Source organism: Cervus canadensis, chromosome 30 (genome assembly GCF_019320065.1).
Source record: "Cervus canadensis isolate Bull #8, Minnesota chromosome 30, ASM1932006v1, whole genome shotgun sequence".
Taxonomy (NCBI): domain Eukaryota; kingdom Metazoa; phylum Chordata; class Mammalia; order Artiodactyla; family Cervidae; genus Cervus; species Cervus canadensis.
This window is the reverse complement of record NC_057415.1, coordinates 34,759,740-34,782,048: the sequence shown is the minus strand read 5'-3', so window position 1 is coordinate 34,782,048 and position 22,309 is coordinate 34,759,740. Positions and strand designations below refer to the sequence as shown.

The 22,309-nt window shown below is 54.6% G+C and overlaps 1 protein-coding gene across 5 annotated transcripts in view; it reads right to left on the bottom strand.

The window, feature by feature from the left end:
* The window catches only part of RGS3 (regulator of G protein signaling 3), a 134,859-nt gene that overhangs the window by 54,093 nt on the left and 58,457 nt on the right, over positions 1–22,309 (bottom strand). For 3 of the 5 annotated variants that reach the window (XM_043453510.1, XM_043453511.1, XM_043453512.1), the window contains 3 exons: positions 21,205–21,316; positions 14,355–14,398; positions 7,774–7,896 (listed from right to left, as the gene is read on the bottom strand). In XM_043453510.1, the coding sequence (XP_043309445.1) occupies positions 7,774–7,896; positions 14,355–14,398; positions 21,205–21,316 (279 nt within the window). Of the gene's footprint in view, positions 1–237; positions 3,258–7,773; positions 7,897–14,354; positions 14,399–21,204; positions 21,317–22,309 lie in introns of those variants that run through there. The other 2 variants (XM_043453513.1, XM_043453516.1) reach the window with 1 other exon arrangement.

Here is a 22,309-nt window from a genome sequence, read left to right as displayed (position 1 = left end):
GCTGTGTGACCTTGGATAAATCACTTAACTTCTCTGAGTCTTAGTCCCTTGCATCCATAAAACAGGGCTGCTGGGAGGCCTAGGGGAGATAATGCCTGGGGATCCCAGTTGACATCTCTGATGCCCCTGCTCTCGCTGGAGGCGCCCATCTACATTGTGAAATTGCCTGCGCCTTCAATTTGCAGAACGCTCTAGGTGCTATGTATGAGAAATACAGAGCTTTGGTGGCAGAATTTATGAAAAAGAATTTAAAATAAAGAATTTTTTTTGAAAAGTCATACATAAATAAATGTCTTCATTATTTCCAACAGGTCCCAATTCCCAAACTGCCAAAGGACCCAGGCAGCAGAGACCAGGAGTTTCAACAGATCCAGAGCGTGAGACAATAAAGAAAACAAGAAAATGGGATCAAAGGATGTGCAGGGGGTGGGTTGGGGAATTTAAAGAGTCACTTTGTATTCAAATCGCACAGATGGCCTTTTCAACAATAAATGGTTGTGCTCCCGTGCTCCCAGCCCGTAGGTCCCCAGACACACAGCAAGACAATTGGGCCATCAGGAAAGAGACCATTGTGTGAGCTTCTTAGAGTGATTTGTGTGGAGGGAGGGGCTCGGCCATGTTTCCCGTGATTATGGCTCTTGAAGGCAATTTCGATGCATTCATCATCCTAGACGGCTGGGGATGGACCGGGCGGCTGAGAAGCAATGGCCACCCGGTTGTATTTCATCTTCTCGAGCCCGTGGAGCCAAATTAATTGTCTCATCGATTTGAAAGGCAGAGCAGCAATGGCGCTGTGGCTCACCACAGTCACTGGGAAGACAAGGGCCCTCCAGGAGCTGATGTCTGCATCCGCAGCAGCAGCAGCTTGTTGGGACAAGCGGAGCAAAGCGCCATCCCCAGGGCCAGGTGCCGCATTTAGAGTCTCTGTTGCCCTGAGACCAGAGCTCCCAACCTCTGCACCTGTGTGGTGGACAGAGGTAGGTCCCCAGGTCCAGAAGAGAAAAGCTGGCTGCCTTTCCAGACAGGCGGTTCTCCTGGGCCTCACTCTCCCCTTAATGTCATTTTGTAAGGGAATCAAATGAAAACATGATGTGGCTTGCTGTCTGTGCAGACCCAGCTGCTTGGCCTCTCAGAATTAACCCTGCAGGCGGAGTCTCAGCTGATAGACACTGCTTGTCCCACTCTGGCCGGCCATTCCCCTGCTGGGTAGGGCACCGGGCTGATCCCCTGTTAGATTACTGATACCGCATGTCTGATCTTTCCTAGGCTGGGGCCAGCTGTGGGAGGCTAAGGGAAGAATTCTCTACTGGGCCACCCTTCTTGAGGTTCAGGTAGTCAAAGCAGCTAAGCAAATTCAGCAGGGCACAAGATCCCTCCCCCTCTCTAGAACACAGGGAGGATCTTACAGGACACAATGCCGAGTGTTCAAGGGGACTTCCCTAAGCTGAAGCCCAGCCTCTCTGACCTCCTTTCTAGGCAAAAGGCCCTGCTCCTACACATGCCCTTTGTGTGTGAGCTTTGTCTGGACAGAAGGGTGTGAAAGCTGCCCCGCGCCGGCCCACAGCGGGAGGTGCGGCAGGCAGTGAGCAGGCTGAGCTCTCAGCGCTGTCCCCTGGCAGGTCACCAATCAGCCTCACAGCAGGATGGGTCTCCCCTAGCGGTGCTGAGCCACACTTAGCCCCAGTCCCCGAGTCTCGGAAGCTCCACGGAAAGCAACCCAGTCAGCTTCCCAGGGGCTGAATTCCAGTTTCCTATCAGACCATTCAGCACCGGATGGACAGACAGCACAGGCCACCCCTGCTGAGGCCTGGAGAAGCCCCACTGCTCCCAACTTGGCCAGGAGAAGCGCCCACTACTGCCAGCTCCCGGGGACATTCTCAGCACTCGGCCCTGGTCCCTACCCAGGCCTCACGAGGAAGGGGCTCTGTGAGGATGGCCTCACCCTTACTTGCATCCACTGAAAGCAGACATGGCGGAGGATGAGAAGGGTGGAGGACAGGAGACTCTTATCCGAGCCTCCGCTACCCCCAGGGTCTGGACATCCACATAACCACCTCCCCAGCGCCCCTCCAGGGCAGGTCACCATTGCCCCTCACCTGCAGGACTTAAGGAACCCCCTGCCTTGGGTTCTACCATCTTCTAGAAATGGTCCCCGAGACCCTGTGACTCCCTTTCTCAAAAGCCTTCAGTGGCTTCCCACTGTGCCCAGACCCGAACTCTCAGGACAACAAGAACCACCACAGGCCTGAACCACCTGGCCCCACCCCGGTGGTCTCTCCCCCCACCTAAACTCAAGCTCCAGCGGCCTGGCCTCTGTCCCTCCAGCACGCCGCACCCCTATCCTATCTCAGGCACCCTTCACAAGCTGTTCCGGTCCGCCTGGAACATTCCTTCCAGAGTCCTTGACTGGCTAACTCCTTTCTGGCCTCCAGGTCGTGGCTTCAAAGTCAGGCTTGTCCCCTGCCCCTCCCCCACCCCTACAGCAATCTACACAACATTCTCTCTTGAAAGAATCCTTTCTTTTCCTTCATAGATTATCACAGTTTGTAACCATGTGTGCAAGCGTGTGTGTGTTAACATTTATGTAATGCTCACTCCTCTACTAAGATGAGAGCAGAGACCACATCCATCTCACTCTCCACAGTTATCTCAGGCTCCTAGCACAGAGTCTGGCATAAAGCACATGCCCTCAAAATATCCGACGAGTGAAAGAATGAATGCTTGAGTACAGATGACAAATGAGAGAAGGGGTGGAGATATCTTCTGGCAGCCGGGCATCTATCTTGGCGTTGTTCTCCATCAGCGCTGACCTCTCCCGACCTCTCCCCCTGCCCCCAAGGCAGGTGCTGGAACCACCGGAAGCCCACACGCTATGTCACCTCCTTCTTCCTTGTAGGGAATAAGCTTCTGGTTCTTCTCCATTTGGGACTTTCAGATCCAGTCTGCATCTGCCCACAGGGCCTCAGACACCACTGCGGTCCTTCTGATGCCAGTCCACACACACCCGTGGGGCCACTCCCTTCAGATGACCCTAGGCCCAACATCTTGGTCCTCCGGTTTGGGTCCAGTTGAGGTGAGGTTACTCTGTGGTAGGGGATGCCCAAGAAAGGGTTAAGTTGCCAGAAGCAGAGTCCCGCCCTTGGGTTTGCTCAGCCAATCAGAGTCTGTTCTGATGAGGTAAAGCTTCTATCCTGGGTAGCATTGGTTGAGTTGGCCAGCCCCATCTCCTGCTGGAGAGAGCCATAAGGGTGGAGTTTCTGTGGAACCAGACAGAACTGGAATTAGCTTCGCTGTCGACTCAGGCCAGGGCTGCCTGACTCCAAGACCTGCCCCTGCTCCTTCCTACAGTGCTCACACGGACCCTGGCATCTCCAAGGCCCCATCTCTAGGTGCTGCAGTGGAGATGACATGTGACACGCACCTTGGTGTCACAGCTAGGAGAAGTCTTACAGCCAGACCAGACCCAGGAGGCCTCAGTCTCCCTGCCTGGTCCCAGGAATATGGCAGGTGGCTACCGGGAAGTGATATGAAACGGTCGTCACATGTGGTCAAAGTGGCAGCATTCAGCCTCAATAAACAAGGCCACTAGATGAATCTCCTATATAGACATACCTTTAATAATAATTCACAGAGTTCTTCTTGTACGCCTCTTTGCTGAGCACATTACATGAGTTTAGCCCTCACGAGAACCCAGTGTATCCATTCACTGAACTCATGAAAAACCCGAGTCTCAGAGAGGCTCGGTGCCTCACCTGAGGTCATAGAGCAGTTAGGCACTCACACCTCCCACATCACTCACTATGTTATTTTAGAACCAGCGGCTGGCATATCTGTCGTCACCACTGGACCGCAGTTTCCCAAGGAGAGAAGGTGACAGGTTCTTCCGTGCACTCCCAGCACTGAGGTCAGGGTGCCCCCTGAGCAGACAGAGCCAGCACGTGCTGCACCCCACCCTCCCCTCCCTGACGGCTCAGTCGACAGCCTGCTTTCCTCAGAGGCATGCTATTGGCCTGCCTGGGGCTATGCACGTGGTAAGGGCCCAGTGCAGGTTCACTGAGTGGACAATGAATGGGCAGCCAAGAGCTCCCCTCAAAGGACCCCAAAGGACCTAAACTAGAGTCTGGCCCAGAGCAGGCACCTATTTCTATGCTGCTGTGCCCTGCTTAGTCGCTCAGTCATGTCCGATTCTTTGCAACCCCATGGACTGTAGTCCACCAGACTCCTCTGTCCACGGGGACTCTCCAGGCCAGAATACTGGAGTGGGTAGCCATTCCCTTCTCCAGGGGATCTTCCTGACCCAGGGATCGAACCCAGGTCTCCCACATTGCAGGCGGATTCTTCACTGTCTGTGCCGCCAGGAAAGTCCAAGAATACTGAAGTGGATAGCCTATCCTTTCTCCAGGGTAACTTTCTGACCCAGGAATCAAACTGGAGTCTCCTACATTGCAGGCAGATTCCTTACCAGCTGAGCTACCAGGGAAGGCCATTTATTTCTATATTCGACTGAATAACCAACCCAATATGTATCTGTCTCTCCCCATCAGCTTAGCACCTTAACAGCCATCTGTGAGTTATTCCAGATTAGCTTGGCAGCATTCCCCATGGTAGGCAGTTTAGTAGAAGTCACCCCAGGGGAGAGAAGACAGGTAGTTTACCCACAAGGGTAGATGATGAGGCAAGAAAGGGTGAAGAGTGCGGATGAGGAGAGCGGGATGGTGAGAAGAAGGGAGCTAGGAGAGGAGAGGAAGCCGGCCACTCATTTCTACAGCAAGAGGGAGCACGAAGGCCCACCTGGAGCAGCCTCCCACCTGCCGCGGTCAGCCAGGAGAGAGCCGGAGAAAGACAACGCAGCCGTGGAGAAGGGACGCAGTCGGAATGCTGCCTGTCTCCTTTTGTCCACCTGGTCCCAGCTGGGACCCCCAGACCCCCACACTGTAGCCCCCAGGTCACTGCTACCCTCAGACACAGCACAGAAAGCCTACAGCTGCCCCTCCCCATCGCCACGAGGGGAGCAGACCTGGCCCCTAGAGGCACACATTTCATAGGCAATCGAGTGATGCAGAAATCTCCAGGGCAGAGTTCTCTGAAGGAGACTGGACGACCCCGGGTCCTCAGCTTTCATGGGAGTCACAAAGCTTGAGGAGCTGGGAAGAGCCACCTGACCAGATGGGACTACCAAGGCCCCGGCGGGAAGCTGTTGCCCAAAGTCACGCAGCAGGGAGCGGTACACCCACCTTGTGACTGTTCTCTACATCCACTTTCCTCCAGTACCCTCTGTCCTTCCCCAGAAGCATCTCATGTTCAGGGCATATCACATGTATTATGTTTTGCAAATGGGGGAAGAACTTTTGCATTCCTTGAGATGTTTGAGCATCAGCATGTTCCAAGGGTCAGCAAACACTATTAAAAGGAACAGGGTTGAGAAGGGGCAGCACGGGAATTCAGGGAGCTGCCTCGCAAAGTGTCTTTTATCAGAAAAGCACTGGAGTTGGGGGGACAAGGAGTGGCTTAGGCAGAGATTTCCATTCTGTGCACAAGGAGGAACAGTTCCAAAAAGAACAAAGAAATGGCATTAAAAAAAATAATAATGGCATGCTCCTCTAGCCAGGGCTTGAAACAGATTTCAAGCAAAAGAGCTCTGCTTGACCAGTGCGAGAAGCCAGTGTCCAGGCTCAGCTTGGCCTTCCCTCTTCTTTCTCCCCTGGTGGCGGCAAGTCTGGTAAAAAGCCTGCAGCCCAGCCCTGGGCAAGGAGGTTCGTGGTCACCTGCAAGGCAGCTGGGACCTGATAGAGCTGAGCGCAGGGGGACAGCCTGTGCCGGCTGGACAAGCCACCTGGTCCAGTGGTTAAGGTGATTTTTTTTGCTGAAACACTCCTGGAACCACATGGGGCTGGAGAAGATCCTATTTACTGGAACTTCTCTCAGGGAGCATTCTGCAAGCGACTAGAAGGAATGAACTGCTAAGACCCTTCAAGTGTGTATGATATGGGTAGGGAAAGTGGGCAGTGAGATCCCTAAGGGGGCTGCCTAACAGAAGTTCGTTACTAATTGCTGCCCAAGGAGGGTGGGCCAAGTGGGGTGTGCCATCTGGGCAGTGCCTGCTCTCAGGTGAGGGGGCCATTCGAGGCCATCCCCATGGTTAGACCCGCTTTCTTCTCCCTCCTCCAGCCCAGCACAGAGCTTTTTGTTAAGCACACATTTAAAAGAGCTTTAATCTGAAGTCACGTCCCGCTGTTGCCTGCCCAGGATGCCCATATATCCTGGTGCGGCCCTGAAGCCAGGCCCCAAACCCAGGGTCAGTCAACCAAGCCCGCAGCCCTTCAGGGACCCGCTTCTCAACCCAGCCTGCCTTCAATCGCTCAAACTGTCCCCTGACTCCCCGACCGAAGATGGAGAGACTCCCCAAGGCGCTGAGAAGGCTGTTGCCAACCCACTCCAGAGCCGGCAGACAGAGAAGTTGAGGCAGAAAGAACTTGTTCCTCAGACCAGGAGGAGCTAAGCCTAAAACACAAGAAAAACTGTTGCAAGCGTGCAACATCCCAGCGGCCGCCCCGGTGAGGAGAAGTGGCCTGTTTTCTGATTGTGATCCACACGAGATCAAGGGGGCCAGGCAGCCCACAGCCTCGGCAGGTGTCTGTGGAGCAGCAGAAGCTGAGACTGGGAACCAGCCAGCCAAGCAGAAGCAGCTGGGTCGTGGTTGGCTGAGCACCTACTGAATATCAGGCACCGTGCTATGAACTGTGGACGCACCGTCACCTTTCCTTCACACGACAACGTTTTGGAGAAGAAATTGTTGTCCCCAGGTGGACCCCTAGGGACTCTTAGTGAGTGTTAAAACAAGATAACTGCCGAATCTGAGATTATGTAATTCTCAGACACTATTTTAGGAGCTGCCGGCCGCCACCACCCCGCCAGGGGTGTGCGGTCCCTTTCCCCACTCCCGTCCTTGGCAGCCTGCCCCGCCGGGCCATGCGCAGGGCGGCCTGAATGCAGCCGGAAGCAGCACGAGGCCTGCGAGTTGACCAGCTGCCGCTTGCTTTCCTTTACCTTCTTCTCCCTGATTCCGGCCGGCCAACCACCTTGGCTCCTTTGGCAGCCAATCAGACCAAATCCCCAAATGGCCAGCACATTCAGCAAGAGAAGGGACTCACAAACTGGGGATACAACTGTGCCTAGCACGGGCATCCGGGGGACAGTGGGTCCAGCTCTGGGACCATCACCCTCCACAGGCACAGGACCTGCTGCCCGTCCCCAGATCAGCTTCAGCTGGGAGTCTCTAAGCTCCCTGAGGCTCCAGCTGGCAGGGCCTCAGTCCCCGGAAAACTCCACTTGCCTCCACTTGGCTGTGACCTGCATCGAACCAGTCATGGCTTCTTTCTGCCATAAGCGTCCCTTCCCAATTATGTCTGCCTCGGGCCAGTTTTAAACACCAGGGCGCTGTCCCTGGGCATGACCTAGAGGGGGACCACGTTCCAGGCAGCAGCAGGAAGGCCAGCCCGAACTAGACCTTGCCACAGGCAAATTAGGGAACAGGGCCGAGAACCGATGGGTCACACTCAGTTTAGCTCTGCCGCGCTACCCGAGCGCCCTCGAACTCGCTCAGTAGATCCAGTGACACGCCAAGGAGAGAGACACTCTCAGCTTCTCGCCAAGAGCCTGCTGCCCAGTTCCAAGTTCTGAGCTTGGGCTGGTCCCAAGCTCAATTCGGAGGCTCGGGGGTCCGGGCTGGCCAGGGTGGGGGGCCGGGGCTGTGGCCCCCGGCGAGGCCCTTACCTTGCTGTTGGGGGATGGAGCCGCCAGCTGCTGCTGCTTCGCGATGTTCTCCGACAGGCACCAGCACACTCTCTTCTTCTGCTCCTGCGAGTGCGCTTCCAAAGTGAATAAGCACTCTGCCTTCTGACGTCAGAGGAAACAGAGAAAGGGGCAGTGAGGGCTGCTCCCTGGTTCAGGGGGCTCCCGGGCCCAAGCCCAACCCTAACCATCCAGTGGGTGAGGCTGCAGCAGGGCGGGGAGTGACCGCTGAAAGCCACAAATGCGCACACCAATCCCCGGTGACATCGAGGCAGCCAGGCGAGCAGGGGAGCTGGTTCGGGGGCCAGCTGGCAAGCCCGGCGCCCGTGGGCTAGAGGGAGGGAGGCAGCGGTTCCCAACACAGTGGAGTCCTGTGGAGAGCCTCGGACTGCCGTGGTGAGGTCACCCCCGGGGACAGGCAGCACAAGGCGACCGCTGGGGGAGCGCGCGGGGGACCCAGAGGGCCGAGGTCTCTGCCCCTCTGACGTTCTGTGGGGCGAGGACCCCTCCCCGACCTTAGCACACTCATCTATTCACAAGACCAGGGTGAGATGGGTACCCACGCAGGACCTGGGTCCCTCCGGAAGTCTTTGGAGAGCAGTCGCATGGCCTTCAGCAGCCCCGCTGCTGCCTGACACATGAGCTGGGTCTGATCAATGACTGTTCGGCTCAGTTGAGTGCAAGCTTCTGGCACTGCTGCCATTTAAATCTCGCTCTGCTATTTAACCTTGTTAAATGCTGCTATCTCATCTCCCCAACGAGACCCGAAACCCCTTCTAGGAAGGCCTTTTTCATCCAGGCCTGGTACAGTGCTTGGCCAGTCAAGGCCTCAGTGAGCTCTGGCTCCCTGGAGACTCTCGGAATGAGGTCAAATCCAGGCCAGCCTTGGCACAGGCACCAGGGAGCTGCGGGGACCCAGGGAGTCAGCCCCGAAGGAGCCAGAATGTGCTGGGGGCGGGGAGGGGAGGAACAACATGCCCCGCGTTATCATCCTCCCCAGGACGCTCTGCGCAGGGAGTGGCGAGCTCTTTCTGTCTCCGCTGGAATTTGATTATAACCGCAGAGGGCTGCGATTTGATGAATTCATCCAGGGAGCTAAGACTGTGAGCTGGATGGCTCAGAACAGAAAAAAGGACAGTGTGGAATTCTACGCAGCCCTTCCTGGTTTTGCAGTTGGATAGGACTGGTTTGAATCTCAGCTTTGCTGCTTCCTAGCTGTTGACCTCAGAGAAATCTGTAAGATGGGAATGACCATGATGTCACCTACCTCTCAGAGCTATCAGGAGGGCAAGCAATAACCCAGGCCTCAACAAACAGCTTCCCTGGTGGCTCAGATGGTAAAGAATCTGCCTGCAATGCAGGAGACTTGGGTTTGATCCCTGGGTTGGGAAGATCCCCTGGAGAAGGGAATGGCTACCCACTCCAGTATTCTTGCCTGGAGAATTCCATGGACAGAGGAGCCTGCAGACTGCAGTCCATGGGGTCACCAAGAGTCAGACACAACTGAGCGACTAACACTTTCAACAAACAGCAGCTATCTTCGTTATTAGTACTTCATTTGTTTAAGAAATATTTGTTGAGCACCTGTTTTATGTCAAGGACTGTGCTAGGCCCCTGGGGGGTGAAGAGGGAAATAAGAGAGGCTGAGTTCTTGCCCTTAGGATGGGGGCAGAGACAAGAAACACAGTGTAATTACAAACTGTGGAGAGGCCAAAAGGGAGAGGTCCTATCTGAGCCCAATAGACAGAGCCAGCCTTTCTGGAGGGGCAGCACCCAGCCAAGGCTGAATGAGAAAGCACTGCCAAGGAAAGTGCTAGGGAGAAACCATTCCAGGCAGAAGGAACAGCAAGTCAAGGCTCTGAGCTGGGATGGTTATCAGCCTCATGGAGTAGCATTTGAGCACTTTTTCTCCGCTACCATCTGACACGGCCCTCAGGGATACCACCCTTCAGGCAAGGGCCACCTCCCAAACTAAGTATTCCCAGGGTGCCAGCCCCAAAGTGCTCAGAGTTGTCCTTCCTAAAAGCATCAGAGGAGAGCGGAAAGAAAGCCCCACCTCTTGGTTTCAGGGAACTGAGTGGATGTGGGGAGGCAATTATACCACTTAATAACAGACTTCCACTTGCCAGAACCCCCAGCCCACTGCAAGGAAGGACTCACCCCAAGATGCCCCAGAGAGAAGCCAGGTGGGGCAGGAGCTGCTCAGAGAGCCATTTGCTCCCTGTCTCGTCACATTCACCCAGCGAGGGGCGGGGCAGGGCGGGGCAGGGACTATGGTCTCTTCTCACTCGGAAATGCGGTCAGTGTGGAAAGGCCGCAGATTTGGCCCTGGCCCGAACCCCTGGAGGAAGGCATGGCAACCCACTCCAGTAATCTTGCCTGGAGAATCCCATGGACAGAGGAGCCTGGCGGGATACGGTCCGTGGGGTGGCACAGAATCGGGACACAACTGAAGCGACTTAGAGCGCACGCATGCACGCACAAGCCTCCCAGGCCTGCCTCTACCTGGCTATTTGGGCTTCAGCAAATCCTTTCTGTTCCAAAGCAGATTCTACCTTAATAATAATTCCCTTTATCTAAGTATCAATTTTAAAAAGCACCTTCCCATCCATGATCTTAAGAAGGTGTCTGAGGCCCCAAGGACCTATACCTAGGCCCAGTTGGGGGTTGGGGGCCTGGCTGTCTTAGATGCTCACACATTCTGGGGAGGCCCCAGCTCCCAAGCCTCCTCTCTAAGTGCCGCCTGGAGTTTGGGAGGCTGGCCTGGACGAGAGGGAGAGCCTGGAGCCAGCCCCCTCCAGGAAGGCTGAATTCCCATCTGCCTAAATCAGGGGCCCCCACTGCCTACTTGGGTCTCTCGGTCCACTCTGTGACCTGACTCAACAGTTTGAACACTCATATACACTGTGTCCTCAAATATCAGGCTCCAAGGTCAAGGTTGTAAGCTGTCCTGAAATCATCCTCAGGAAACTCACTTGGAGGCAGGGCCTCCTTGATCACCAGCTGGTGAGCTAAGTTCTCTCCCTATGCAACAGCACTGGGCCCAGACCTCTGCATTTAAACATACGTGTGTGTGTATATTGAGTCGTGTCCAACTCTTTGCAACCTATAGACTGTAGCCCGCCAGGCTCCTCTGTCCATGGAATTCTCCAGGCAAAAATATAGGAGTGGGTAGCCATTTCCTTCTCCAGGGGATCTTCCTGACCCAGGTCTGGACTTCTCTTGTGTCTCCTGCATTGGCAGGTGGATTCTTTTGAGCAATCCCAAATCCAACTAGAAACCGGGCTCCTCTTGCCTTCCTTCTTTAAAACCCCATCTTGCCTCAACCTCCTTGAATTCAACCTCCGTGCCTGAATTAACATTATCCTTATAAAAACTCTTCTACTACAATTTACGTTTGTTCACTTGCTGTGACAGATGTTCTCTTACTTAGTTCAATTCTCCCAGTGACCCTATGACATAGGGAGGAAGGAAAAACACAGCTGTTACCATCTTTTAGATGAGAAAACTCAGGCTCAAAGAGGTTAAGTCGGCAGCCCCGAGAAGTATCGGGAGAGGAGGGATTCAGAGTCTGTCTTCTGCCTCCTCCAGAACCTGCGATCTGGCCTCCTTTATTTAACAGTATATGTACATTACAAAGAATGTGAGATACTCCTCTTAGTTTTTATTTTAGAGGGTCGATAAACCATTGGCGATGTCGCTAATGGAGAGTAAATGAATATGAAGAGCTCTCCCCCTGTTATGACGCTAACAGGAAAAATAGCTACCATTTATTGAGTACGCACCATGTGGCAGCTTCTGTGCTAAGTACTTGGACACAGTATCTTATTGAATCTCATTTAATCACTGCAACAACCCTATAAGGTAGGCCTCATCAGCCTCATTTCAGAGATGAGTATGTGACTTGCTCAGATCGCTCAGTTAGGAAACAACAGGGCCAAGGTTCCAGTCTAGGTCTTCCTAACCCCAAAGTGGAAACTCTTAAATTAATGCATCAAATTCTCTGCGGATAGTCCCTAACCCATGTGGCCTTTGACCCCATGCCCCTGGTACAGGCAGTCGCAGGCTGCATCTGTCTCTAGGATTTGCAGGGGCTGAGGGACACCTGTCCAAGGAAATTAAGGCCCCGGGGCCGAGGACTCTGCTCAGGACAATCCAACCCACTTGATAACTAACCAGGACCTACTGCTGGGGAACAATCGGAGCAGCCGCCCCCCACCCCAGCCCGCCCCAGGCGGTCGGCGCTTTCTCAATGCAGACTGGAAAACCGTCCCTAAAATCCTGACTCTCTGGCCCTGGTTTCTTCTCTGGACACCCCTTGCGTGTTAGGAAGCAAAGAGAAAAACCACTTGCTGGAAATGCCAACTAAGACATGAGTCTGGAGTTCTCCGTGGGTTTCAAAACCACTGTTGGCAGGCTTGTTCCAGGCCGCAGGGCAGGCAGGGAGGGATCTTGTCTTCCGTGTGTTACAGACATGCCTTTTGTAAAGAACAGCCCATTAAGAGAAAAGAGAGGCTACTGGCTGCCTGCAAGCTTCAATCCTCCAGCCCCTTGGGGTCATATCACCTGACACATTACTGAAATAAAAGGCCCCGGATCAATATGCCTTCATCAGTCTTTGGAGGGCTAGGAGGTCACAGCTCCCTGGAAACCAAGGAGCAGAAGTGCTTTTCTCTGGGAAAAACAACCCCAGCCTGGCAGGGATAGCTCTCTTGGCATTAAAGAACTGGGAGCCTCATTTCAGGCCCCGCTGGAGAGAACTGGAATCCAGATGGGTGAGGCTGGAAAGGCGAAAAGCTCTGACACTCCCCAGCCCGCCTCCCAGCCTCTCCTAGGTTCCTCTCTCGGCTCCACGCCAAACAAATTCACGCCAGCCCTGAAGCGTCTCCACCAGCTACTTCCTGTGTTCGGTGGGGATACGCTGACACGGGAGGCTACTGCTGCCTTTTCAGACCTCAAATGGCCATCCCAGGCTGCTGGGGTCCCCAGCTGAGCTCTAACAATGTCCACTGCCTTTTGGACTCCCTGCTGTCCCCTGCAGCTAACATCTCATCAACTGTCTTAACCTCAGGGGTCTGGTCACCTAAAGGGACATGCCTGGAACTGAAGGAATGATCTTCCAATCACAAAAAACATGCAAATTTCTTTTCAAAAGGGTGTACTCCTCTTGGCCAGCCAGTGCAGACCAGGCCTCACCCATAACATGCTGCCAGTGCACACTCTCCCACAAGACCGACAGTTTCCCAGGGCTGTTGTTGGGTAAGACAGACAAACAGAAGCAGGGGGAAGGAATGGGTCTAACAAATCCCTGCTTGGAACTAGTAGCAGACTCATATGAACAGAGGTATAAGGAGTAAGAAAACTTGCTGCAAATTGAAAAAAATTTGTATGGCTCAGTAGTTCTGTTTTTCCATCACCAAGGCCTCCTTTGATTAAACCCCTTGGGTAATGATATTTTTGGCCACCTGATGCGAAGAGCTAACTCACTGAACAAGACCCTGATGCTGGGAAAGATTGAAGGCAGGAGGAGAAGAGGGCGACAGAGGAGGAGATGGTTGGATGGCACCATCAACTCAATGGACATGAGTTTGAGCAAACTCTGGGAGATGGTGAAGGACAGGAAAGCCTAGCATGCTGTGGTCCATGGGGTCGCAAAGAGTCGGATACAACCGAGAGACTGAACTACAACAATAAATGATATTTCATCTCCCAAAACACATCAAGCAATAAGCTGTTTGCCTCCAGTTAGCTCAGCAAAGGCACAGTGTCCAGCTGAGTTTCTGATGGGACTGGGATAACCAGCCTCAGGAAGGGAGGAGCATCCAACCCACTGAGTGGGTGTTACTCCAGCCCAAATTCAGATGTTGGGTGGTTTCTTCCACATGTATTCTCTGGCCCAGGTAAAGGTACCAGTTACCTTCAAGCCTTTTCAAAACATTGATAAGACCCTGCAGGAGGGGGATGTAGGTGGTACCTTCCAGAAAGAGAGGAGGAAAGAGGTGGGCACAAGAATCAGGGCACTCTCTAGAGGACTGTTGTTGTTAGTCGCTCAGTCGTGTCCAACTCTTTGTGACCCCAGGGACTGTAGCCCACCAGGCTTCTCTGTCCATGGGATTTCCCAGGCAAGAATCCTGGAGTGGGTAGTCATTGCCTTCTCCAGGGGATCTTTCCGACCCAAGGATAGAACCCAGGTCTCCTGCATTGCAGGCAGATTCTTTAGCCACCATGAATAGGGCGATGCCTGACTTGACAGGCCACATCCTCATTGTGACCCTTACAGGGACTGGAGACCAGGAAGTCCTGAGCAGGAGACCACAGGGTCCCTCTTTCCCCTTTAAGCATTTTCATGTCCACTGCTCTTCTACACAGACGTAAGGGACACTGGGGCAGAGCACTCTGGCCCATTCCACAGGGCGGGGCACTGCCATTGTGGACCTGCCCAGCACCACGGCATGAGGAGGTGTGGAAACAGCCTCAGAACCTGGCACTAGCGCCCAGCCCAACATCTTCCTTCCAGCCCCGGGACACAGATCCTCTCCTCAAATTCAGCGGGAAGGACTCACCTCTGCGAGATACAGCACACAGAATTTCAGGTCTTCTGAAGAACCTTTGAGGGAACAAAAAGGAAGACTTGCATTAGAATTGGCTACAGAGTCAACCGTTTGCTTGAGCACCACCAGCTCTCTCACCCAGAGGGCTGAATGTGGTACTTCCTGTAAAAAGAGGAAGAAGGGGCGGGCTCTCGGGGCAGGGAAATCTCAGGAGGAAAGCCCACTTGGTCACTAAGTAGGTTGAGGTACAGCTGAGAGGCCTCTGCCCGCAGGTCAGCCTGATCCAAGGAGTGCTAAGCTCTCCCTCCATGAGAGGTGGCCAGGAGCAGCCTCTGGGCACCACGCGCGGGGTGCAGGGCACTGTCGGCCATCCCAGGAGGCGTCTTTCTCACCATGCCCCTGGCGATGAGGGGCACGGAGGCAGCACGCTGCCTTTGTCGTTTTGAAATGCCAGAAGGAGCCATCAAGGAATGTGTGGGCTATGTGGACCATGTGGTGGGGTGAGGGGAATCCCTGATCACAGGCTGGGTGGAGCCGAGAGATGGCTTCCCAGCCCAGGCCCAAGCCCTCAGCGTGTTCTCCTAGAGTTTTCTGGCCCTTGGTCTAGAATCCAACACTCAACCACTCACCCAACCCTCTCCACCTGGGCCGCAGCTGGGAGGCCTGTCAGCCGCTTGCCTCTCCTCCAGCAGAGCAGCTGAGACGGGATACCCACCCTAGGGCGGAAGGTGATTAGGTCTGCGTGCTACAGAAACACAAGAGCCAGGAGATAAGCCCCAGCTGTCGGGGAAGGTTTCCTGGAGGAGGTCCCTTTTGAGCTTGAACTCAAGATGGGAAGAAAGGGCACTCTGGAAGCTGGAAACAGCATGAGCAAAGGCATGGGGATGGAGAAGCACCAGCTGTGCTCAAGGGATCGCCAGGGTAAGGAAGCCCCGTCTCCTCCTCCAGGCTGCCTTCCCTGACCACTGCAGGCTGCTCCTCAGAACCTGGCAGCCCTCCCCACGGACCACTCATCTGAGCACAGGCCAGGGATGGTTAGCAACTTCCAGTATTTCAAGCATTCTATCTCACCAGGCAGGTTGTCCTTTTTGAGGCAAATAACCACACAGCACATCCAACAGCAAACTTAAACTGCCGCAGAGCTTTAGCATACCCAGTGCTGTGTGCCAATCATGGCACCAAAAGTTTCATGTGCATAAACTGGACCTTCATGACAACCCCTATGAGGCAGGGATATGCTCACCCATGATTCATATGAGGAAACTGAGGCAGAGGGGATGAGTAACACGCCTCAGGTAGAAGGGGAAAGAACCAAGATTTATACCCAGGAAGCCTGGCCACAGAGCTCACACTCTGAACCACTGCACACCCAGCTCTCAAATGCTCACCACATAGGCCTGACCCAGCCCCTTGTCTCCTTGAGCAAGCAGTTCAATGCTAGGCTCAAAGCAGAATGCTCAACAGACACTTGAATCACAGAAATGGTCAAAAAAAAAACAAAAACAAGAAACCCAAAACCAAAATGTATTGCAAAGTAAAAGTGACAAGCAAAAAAACAGATTTTTTTTTTTTCCTAAAAAAGAGAAAAAACTTTTCTATTCCTAAGAAAAGTAGTAAATGAGGCCCTCATGTGGGTGGAGGCCAGGCCCTCTCGGAGCAAGTATATGGGCAGTTTCCTGGGCAAGTCTATCCCTAAGGCCAGGGATGCCAGCCAGAGTCAGATAAAAATAGCTCCTAAGTAAATGGGGGTTTGCTTTGGACTTAGAATAAATCCTTCTGCTTCTCCCCACCTAGAGATGGGCTGGTGGGGGGTGGTGGGGAACACTGCATAAGAAGTCAATCATGTTGAAGAAACCTCTAATTTCAAGTTTCTGCCAGTTACTTGTGTTGCTGAGGGTGGAGACAAGGGGAGGTGGTTTCTTTTGTTTAAGAAAACAACCAGGATGTTTCCTTGACCTTCCAGAAGCAGACTTTAGTGCCAAGGGAGAAACAAAAAGATCTGTGTAAGAAAATAAGAGAAATTTGGGTCTTAGAAGCTGGTGGTGAAAGAAGAGAAGGTTCTAGAAGGGAGGGGAAAGCCAGCATGCTGGGAGCCTTGGGGAGACAGGAGGCCAGGGTTGGGGGGATATGACCTAGGACATATATTCCCAGTGGCAAGGGATCACTGACGGATTGCCTTGAAACTTCTCTGTGCTTTGACACCCCCCACCCCCGCACCACACCCCCACATTACTGCAGACCCTCACTGACATCCGCTCCATGTCATGGCCTTGGGCTGGCAGCAGTCTGGAAGGACCGAATGGGGGCAGCACTCAGCATGGCTCAGAGCCTCACATAAGGACAGCAAGACTCAGAACGCAGCGGTGCCTGTAAGGAGCTGCAGCTGCAGAAAGAGGAGGCTGCAGGGTGACTGAGCCAGGGGAGAAACCTCAGCCCCACCAGAAACCCTTCCAGAACCCAGGAGTGGGCTCTGGACCCTCCAGAGTATGGAAACGGGGGCGAGCGTAAAGGAAAGGGGACATGAGGCAGCACACATCTGGGTTTCCACCCAACACTCCAACCACTTGCATCATTCTGAAGTTTAACAAGGAGCCACTTGGTTTCTGGGTGAACCCAACCAAGGAAAGTGGGCCGTGGACCATGGGCTGGTTAGGAAGTAGTTTAGTTAAGTTGCTAAGATGTGTCCAACTCTTGAGACCACATGGAATGTAGCTTGCCAGGCTCTTCTGTCCATGGGATTCTCCAGGCAAAAATATTGGAGTGGGTTGCTATTTCCTTCTCCAGGGGACCTTCCTGACCCAGGAATCAAACCCACGACTTCTGTATCTCCTACATTTGCAGGTAGATTCTTTACCAAGTGAGCTAAAGGGGAATGGGCTATGCAAGGGCGATCCTCAATCGTGGGCTAGGGAAGCCCAGAACTGGCTTCCTGGTCCAGGTCTGACCCCTCTGGCACTTTCCCAGAGCCTTTTCAAGCCTGGCCTTAGATCCCAAATCAATCAGTTACCAAGTCCTCTCCACCCGTGAGACAGGCCAGGAAAGCTGTTGTCTCCATTTTCCAGATGCAGAAACAGGCCCAGGGAAGCAAAACACCTTGCAGAAGGCAAGCAGTGGGCAAATGGCAGAGCTGAGACTTGAACCGAGGACCACCTGCCGCCAAAGCCCATGTTCTGACCACGAGGCCATACTCTGTCCCTCTCCCGGTTTACTCATCGGTCATTTCACCAGGCCAGGGGCTCCTTAAGTGGGACTATGTCTCTGTCTCTGCTATTATCCTGGCAGCCAGCACTGAGCAGGGTTCTGAGGAGATGCTCAGAAAATGTCAACCAACTAAATTTAACTCCGAGCGCTCCCGCAGCCGGGGCCCAAGCAGCTGAGGCTCCAAGATGGGGTGCCTGGGCTCCTCAGGAAGGTTAGGGAACCCAAGAACCAGCTGGACATTTCCAGGCCATCCTGAGAGACCAGGGCAGGTCAGGAAGACACACTGTGGGCGGGATGCGGGCCGCCTGGGAGGCAGAAACACAAAGAACAGCAAAGCCAGTGGGCGGCAGAGGCAGGAAGAGACCACAATGGGCCCTGGCTGACCGGAGATGTCCCAATTGTTAGCGCCAGCTCTCCGCCTGTTCCCATTACACTGCCTTTCAGCCCCAGCTGAAGCTTGGGAGAAGCTGGGCAGGAGGAGGGAGGGCAAGGTTTAAGTGGTCACCAGCCGGAAGCGAGGGAGGCGTGCACCCCAACCCCCAAACGCAGGCCTCGCTTTCCGTCTCCCTTCAGACCTTCATTCATTCACCCAACAAATATTCACTGGGCACCCATGATGTTCCATGCCCAGGCCCAGCCCTGGGAGTGGGCTTGGCCAGCGGAGCCAGCACCCTTCAGACACGTCACATGGAGAGTCCTTGTTCCCTGGGTGGGGCAGACTCTCCTCTGCCAGGGAACAGCCCTCGCCAGCCCCAGCCCACAGGAAAGGCTGGGTGTGCTGTGTTTACCATCTCCTCTGCCCCAAACTGAACTCCCCATACATGTCGATTTGAAAGAGACAAGAAACCTTAGGAGTCACCGGCAATGTTCATCAGAGACCATTCTGCCAAGAGAGGCTCCAGCTGAGGCCGCAGACAGATCTCCTAAAAGCCAGCCTCGTTGCTGCATCGAGTCTCTGGGGGCGTGGCGGAGGCTGGCAGGAGTGTGGACGCCAGGACTCGGGACACTGGGCCCAGCGGCTCCAACTCCAACGGCTGGAGAAGGGATGGCTGGGCTTCTCCGACCCCAGGACCCACAAGGCTGTCTCAGGGAGCGGGGGTGGGGGGGTGGGGGGGGGTGGGCGCGGGCAGGAAAGCAGGCGAGAGCTCCACAAATGCCTGGAAAGACATCTAAAGCGACCTAAGCGTTGGAACATGCACCTTGAGAGCTCAGCGTCTCTGGGCCAGTTCCTTTGCTCCCACTAGTTCCTGGGCTCCGTGGAGAGCCATGCTTGCTGGGTTTGCTGACTGACACCGCTGGAGAAAGGTGAGACGCTTTGCACCAGAACATCTGGCTGGCAACCCAGGACAGGCATATGCACACAGACACACGTGCACGCGCACACACACTCACACCCCTCACATAACAACCCAATAAGCTCCAGTGGCTGTGGGCACCTCTCCTGAGCAGGGCTGGCCGTGGCCACCCCCAGTCTCCAGCCCCGGGAGGCCATGACCGCACAGGTGACTTAGCAGAGGGGAGGTTTCTCCACAACACCCCACGGCCTCACACCACCCACCCTGGCCAGCCGCCACCCACTGGTAGATGGCGCTCACCCTGCCTCTCCCTTCAAGCCTGGAGTTGTGGCCTCCAGGAAGGGAAGAGTCAACCAGTTCTCAATAGACTCCACCCACCCCGTCTCCCCAAACCCTGGCCCAGGCCAGAGGTGGAGGCCAGATGAATGGGCGCTGGCCATCTTCTCACAGCAATCTCACACAATCACGTGTGGGCACGTCAGGGCTGGGAGGGAACGTGAAGGACTGTGTTCCAACCTCGACTACTGAAAGAGAAACTGCAGCCCAGAAAAGGGAGAAAGGACCAGCTGACGCTGTTCCCCAGGTCAGCAGCAACGCGGAGCCAAGGACCCTCCCCTCCCAGAAATGGTCCTCAATTCTTCCTCTGCCCTAAGGCTCCCAACCCCCACCCAATGCACAGCCAGTTTGTAACTCTTTTCCCTCCCTCCTTATAGCAAGAGGCTGAGCAGACCAGGGTCCTGGGCTTGCAGGCCCCAGAAGTGTGTAGTGAGCACCACAGAACAAGAGATGGCTCAGGTGGTGAAGAACGAGCCTGCAATGCAGGAGACCCGGGCTCAGTCCCTGGGTCGAGAAGATCTCTTGGAGAAGGGAATGGCTACTCACTCCAGTATTCTTAACTGGAGAATCCTATGGACACAGAAGCCTAGTGGGTTACAGTCCATAGTATCGCAAAGAATCGGACACGGCTGAGCGACTACACACTTTTCACTTTCGTTCTTTTCATCAATCAGCGTGTATTACCGCGCACAGCCTCCCACCAGCACCCCTCAAATCTGACAGGGTCCTAGATTGTGTGAGCTGGGGGTGGGCAGGTGTGTGAGTGCATGTGTGTGTCCAAAGGGTGGGAGGGACATGGGAATGGGTGTGCAGGGGAAGCTGGGTGTGAGGGATGGGGGGCGGGGCAGGGGGGTGGCAGCAGGAAAGTCAAGGGCAGAGTCGCCCCCATCCTGCAGGCGCCGGGGGGCTCCCTGGAACCTCAGGATCTGAGCTGAACTTGCTCAGAGGGCTGCTCCTCACCATGACCTTGGCCAGGCCCAGCCCGCCCCGCAGGAGAGCCTCGGCCCCCAGCGAGGTGACTTGCTTTTTCCCCTCGGTGGCCGCCCTGCTCAGTGGGCAGGAGGAAGCCAGAGGCAGAGAAGGAGAAGTTGTAAGTGACTTCCTGTGGGGCTGCGAACAGTGGAGGTTCTCACACGGCCTGGGTTTCTAAGGAGGAAGAGCAGTCGGGGCACCGAACACGCAGGCCGGGTTTGCAAACAGGCAGGAAGTTTTCCTGGAGCACAAGCCGTCAAAACAGAATTCTTTCGCTGGGTACTGTTTTCCTCCCTGCCCCTGCCACCCGGGCTCAAACAGGTCTGCTGTTGTTTTCATAACCTGGGAGAGGAAACCGAGCCCCTTTCAGCAGAGACCTCGGGCGCCAAACCAAACCACTCAACAGATCCTCCCGCTGGTTGCCCGTTCCCGAGTGGAGGGCAGGGCCACTGTGGCAAGTTCAGGTAAAGACTCACTCCACACTCCCACATGCTCCTGCTTGCCAGCCCCGGCCAGCTCCTTGCACCAGCATCCCGGGCTCTGGCCTGGGCCATGTGGCTGGGGGAAGCAGCAGTGGTCTCCTGTCCTGGATGTGTGTGGTGAGTCGGGAGCCACGAGCATTGCCTGGGTGCGCGGTGTGACCCAGTCACTTTGCATAAACAACCAAATTTAATCTAACCCCCACCGCAAGCTTCTGAGATACTATTGGCATCCTCACTTGCACATGAGGAAGCAGGCTCAGAGAGGCCCAGGAACTTGCCTGAAGTGACACAGATAGCAAGGGGCCAGGCCAAGATTGGAACACAAGTCTGTCTGAATCCAGCACTCTTCCCACTCCACTCCCAAGCCTTCCCAAAACCTTGCTGGAGCAGAAATCTCCCTGCAAAGTTCAGGGTCTACCGCGGGGACTGCCAGCCTAGACTGGAACACCAGTGACTGACAGCCAAATCCACGGGCGGGGCCTGACCACACATCCCATCCATCCATGCCGCCCAGACCAGGAGAAGGACTCAGGGCGAGAGCGGAGGCCGTCCAGGGCGTCTCGGGCAAGCACTCACCTTCCTGCAGCTTCACGCTCTGGAGGTAGAGAGGGTTCCTTAGGACGTTGCAGCGGCCCGGCTCATCCTCCTTGGTGAAGAGCAGCAGGTCTGAGTAGGCAAACAGCGTCACCTGCACGGGGAGAGAGCAAACAGAGCCAGCTGCCCCGCAGTCCCGGAGGCCAGAGCCACAGGCTCCCCTGGAGGGCCAGGGAGCAAGCTGCCATCATCTCGTGTCTCTGTTATCTTGGGCAGAACCAGGAGCAGACGCTCAGCGTGCCTGCTCCTCATCGTGGGAAAAACTAACAGAATAAAAATCAGCCTTCATCCTCAACCTCCAGGCCTGATGACCTCTGCCTGCCTGTCAACATAGCAAATGGATGGGGGAAAGTGGAAACAGTGACAGATTTTCTTGGGCTCCAAAATTACCTCGGATGGTGACTGCCACCATGAAATTCAAAAACACTTGCTCCTGGGAAGGAAAGCTATGACAAACCTAGACCACGTATTAAAAAGCAGAGACATTGCTTTACTGACAAAGGTCTGTCTCGTCAAAGCTGTGGTTTTTCTATTGGTCATGTACGGATGTAAGAGTTGGACCATAAAGAAGGCTGAGCACCAAAGAATTGATGCTTTCAAACTGTGGTGCTGGAGAAGACTCTTGAGAGTCCCTTGGACAGCAAGGAGATCAAACCAGTCAATCCTAAAGGAAATCAACTCTGAATATTCATTGGAAGGACTGGTGTTGAAGCTGAGGCTCCAATACCTTGGCCACCTGATGCAAAGAGCCAACTCATTGGAAAAGACCCTGATGCTGGGAAAGATTGAGGGCAGGAGGAGAAGAGGGCAAAAAAAGGATGAGATGGTTGCATGGCATCACTGACTCAATGGACATGAGTTTGGGTAAACTCCAGGAGATAGTGAAGGACAGGGGAGCCTGGCATGCTGCGGTCCATAGGGTCGCAAAGGTTCAGATATGACTGAGTAACTGAAAAACAACAAGCCTCTCAACAGCCAGACACCCCACAGGCCCACCTTCCTGACCAAATGCCTCTGCAATCTCCAGACCCGGGCCCTCGGCTTGGAGCCACCTTGAGCTGCAAGAGATACCACATTCACATGCGTC